The 3,800-nt window shown below is 48.2% G+C and overlaps 1 protein-coding gene across 1 annotated transcript; it reads right to left on the minus strand.

The window, feature by feature from the left end:
• Window positions 1-1,266: 1,266 nt before the first annotated feature.
• On the minus strand, window positions 1,267-1,864 carry LOC123164067 (zinc finger protein 2-like). The gene has a single exon (XM_044581478.1). It carries the CDS (start codon window positions 1,785-1,787, stop codon window positions 1,455-1,457), a length of 333 nt encoding a protein of 110 aa, XP_044437413.1. The 5' UTR covers window positions 1,788-1,864; the 3' UTR covers window positions 1,267-1,454.
• Window positions 1,865-3,800: the final 1,936 nt, after the last annotated feature.

The following is a 3,800-nucleotide window of genomic DNA, read 5'->3' on the forward strand; positions in this document are numbered from 1 at the left end:
AGCCCAAAGGGCGGGAAGCGGCGGCCTTTGGTCCCGGTTGGTGGCACCAACCGGGACTAAAGGGGGGGCATTGGTCGCGGTTGGTGGCACGAACCGGGACCAAAGGGTGGCATTGGTCGCGGTTGGTGGCACGAACCGGGACCAAAGGGTGGCATTGGCACGAACCGGTCTGTCTTGCCCTCCACTCCCACGATGTCCCTTTTTCCTGAAAGAACTATGTGGCGCTTTGGCTCATCGTATGATGTATTCGCTTCCTTATCTTTTCTTTTTCTCGGTTTGGTAGACATGTCCTTCACATAGACAACATGTGCCACATCATTGGTTAGGACGAACACTTCGTCAGTGTACCCAAGATTTTTCAGATCCACTGTTGTCATTCCGTACTGTGGGTCTACCTGTACCCCGCCTCCTTACAGATTGACCCATTTGCACTTAAGCAAAGGGACCTTAAAATCATGTCCGTAGTCAAGTTCCCATATGTCCACTATGTAACCATAATATGTGTCCATTCCCCTCTCGGTTGCTGCATCAAAGTGGACACCGCTGTTTTGGTTGGTGCTCTTTTGATCTTGGGCGATCGTGTAAACTGTATTCCCATTTGTCTCGTATCCTTTGTAAGTCAATACAGTCAAAGATGGTCCCCTGGACAACGAGTACAGCTCATCACAAACAGTGTTGTCACCTCTGAGACGTGTTTCCAACCAACTGCTGAAAGTCCTGATGTGTTCACATGTAATCCAATCATTGCACTACTCCGGGTGTTTGGAGCGCAGACTGTTCTTGTGTTCATCGACATACGGGGTCACCAAGGTATAGTTCTGTAGAACTGTGTAGTGTGCTTGAGACCAAGAATGTCCGTCCCTGCATATTATTGAGTCCGCTCCTAGCGTGCCTTTTCAAGTTTCTAATGATATTTTTTGTTATATATAAATTGTACTATGTTTGCCAAATTGTCAATCTTGGGAAAAACGTAGGCTGGCCTAATGGAAAAGCCGGTGGTACTTATCAATTTGGTGTTGACCAACATCTCAATTTTCGTCATGTTCTTATTCTAGATTGCTAACAGGTAAGGAAACGTTTAGCATTATACTCCCTCCGCCCAGAATTACCTCCGTTTTTATCCATTTCTGTGATGAGTAATTCGGGACGGAGAGAGTATAGTATGTATCTTGATTTTTTATGAAAAAACTAATAAGCATAAAGAAGCACATACGAGCTGGCCGGAGAAATTGGGAATTTTGTTTCATCCCAAGGAGCGGCAAGGTCTAGAGATTCAGTTCAAGACTTCAAAATAAAAAGTAGAAGGGCGGATCAATCTAATGCCTGCCCACATGAGTTTCTTTTTGACAGGATGCCCAACACGAGCTTGAAACAAAGGGTCCACCCAAAGTAGCTAGACCATGACGTACCTACAACCGAGAGACAAGTTTATCGGAGATCGGTCAGCCGGCTGGTTACAGCCGGAGAGACAAGTCCAGCTCGTGGTCACGCTCCGGCGAGCTATTACCGCACTTCTGCACCATGCCACCCGCAGCGGGCTCCTTGTCCTCAGGTCCCTCGGGCATCCGAGCAGCAGCCTTCCATGCCCAGGAGGCGCGCATGTCAGCGGCGGCATCACGGTGGAGCCTAGCAACAGCGCGCTCTTGCTTGTGCGCGTTCTGGTGGCCGCCGAGCCCCTGCGCGGTGAGGAACCTGCGGTCGCAGTAGGCGCAGAGGAAGAAGCGAGGTGCTGCGGCCAGGGTGAGCTCGAGGCTGAGCTCGTCATGCGTGTTGCTCGCTTGCTCCATTGGGCTCGCTCGTGGTGGTTGTGCGTCGTATTCGCATGCGGCTGTGTGGGTTACTGTGAGCTTAGCTAGCAAGGTTAAAATCTGGCATCTGGGGAGCACAAATGGCCAAGTGAGTCCTGGAGGCACAGGCAGCTTGGACGGCACCCTGACGGCCGGAGTGTGGTGCTAATTGAATTGCGCTTGGGACAGTTGTCTGCGGTGAGGTCCAGGGCGGCGACGTATGACCCCGCCCGCGGTATCAGATGGTTGATATACACCCCTAAATCTTAATGCACCCCTGGCAGACTACCTGCATGCATGGCCCGACAAGATTCCTTCGGTCTCAAAGGATCTAGGGAAAGGTTAACCTTTGGTGCAAGGTTCGTGTCCGCGCACAACACTTATCCGTCTTTTGTGGGATTGGCCGGTCCACATGCGACGAGGGGACTTAATAGACAACCCTTAGGAGTACAGTACCAGCCCCCCCCCTTGAGAAGTTGAGGGCACATACAGGAGTGTACCATCATTTGGGAGAAGTTGGAGGGATAACCTTGGATCAAGACACGAATGACACGATCATTTGAAAACTTACAGAGCGAGGTATCTACTCCACTTCATCGGTCCATTCGTTACAGTTCGAGGGGCGCACCTCCACACCACTTCTAAAGACTGTTAGGAAAGTCTGGGCTACACCAAAATGCAAGTTCTCGCTTGGTTGATCATTCAAAACAGAGTATGGATGGCGGATAAGCTACAACGGAGAGGGTGGCCAAACTGCGGTTTGTGTCCCCTTTGTAGCCAAGTCCAGGAGTCCGCGGCCATCCCCTATTCCAATGCCGATTCTAGGTTGCAGTTTGGAATGCGGTAAAGGCGAGGACCGGACTGAGCAATATTGTCACAGCAGACTGGGCGGCTATGCAATGTGTCAGGCATTGGTGGACTGAGATTGTGCTTACATGCTCGCCTAACAGAAAAGGGATGGCCTCCCTCCTTATGCTTATCTCTTGGGAACTTTGGAAGGAGATGAATGCTAGGGTCTTACGGAACATTTCCGCGCCTTCAATGATTCTCGTGGAAAAAATCATGGATGAGGCGGCTCTGTGGGCTTTGGTGTGTGCCAAAGGGCTTGATGTAATTTTACACAATGAGTAGTTGCTTTATCTTTGCCATTGTATGGCCGTTGTCCTCAGACTCTGTTACAACTCTTTCTTAATTAATGAAATGGCAAATCTTTTGCCTCGTTTAAAAAAACACTTGAGCGCGTAAGTAAGTTCAAAAATATTTGTCAACACATATCATCATTCAGCTCTAAAAACGCAAGGTCAAGAAAATTACTTATAATTCTGACACTGGTTTGGAAGTATTTTTATTTTTGCAAACCCCGAAAAACCTTCCCTTTACTAATCTCAGGCTGATGCATGTTGAGTCGAGGCGAGGCTTCATGTGTCCAGCAGTTAGGAGGGATCATTAACTATCATTTGCAAAGAATAACCCTTTATAGTTCTGGATTAATTAATTTACCACATCACCGCCTAAGTCTGTGATATTGCTATTACGATTTGCAAGTTTTTTTTAGCGGACAATGATTTCAAGTTTCTTCGTGACAGAGGGCTTTGCATTTTTTGGACCGTTTTCATTCACTAAAACCATACCTTTATTTCAGCCAGCCCATTTCCTCGATGTGAACTCTTTTCTTTCCACATTCCAAGGCTAGATAGCCACAACCGATCTGCGTCTGCAATTCGGTACCAATGGGACGTCATCGTACTTTTCCCTCCAGCAACAGTGGCATGTTGGTGTAAAGGGTACCATGTGAGCTTCCCAGGCCGCACCAACTTCAGGAGTGCTTGACAGAGTATTGAAAATAGAGGCACCATTAATACTCAGTAAATGGGCCTCATTGGAAATAGTCTTATAAGTCTAAAAACCTGGAGTAGAAATTATTTATCGTTGACACAGCAAAGAATACAGGAATAGACGGCTGTCACGACCACAACAACCATAGAAGACCACCAAGGAGGCAGGTGACCAGCA

The sequence above is a fragment of the Triticum aestivum genome, chromosome 7D, assembly GCF_018294505.1.
Source record: "Triticum aestivum cultivar Chinese Spring chromosome 7D, IWGSC CS RefSeq v2.1, whole genome shotgun sequence".
NCBI lineage: Eukaryota > Viridiplantae > Streptophyta > Magnoliopsida > Poales > Poaceae > Triticum > Triticum aestivum.

Bases quoted from the DNA above. Each gene is read 5' to 3' on its own strand.
- LOC123164067 (XM_044581478.1), bottom strand. From the start codon at position 1,787: ATGGAGCAAGCGAGCAACACGCATGACGAGCTCAGCCTCGAGCTCACC.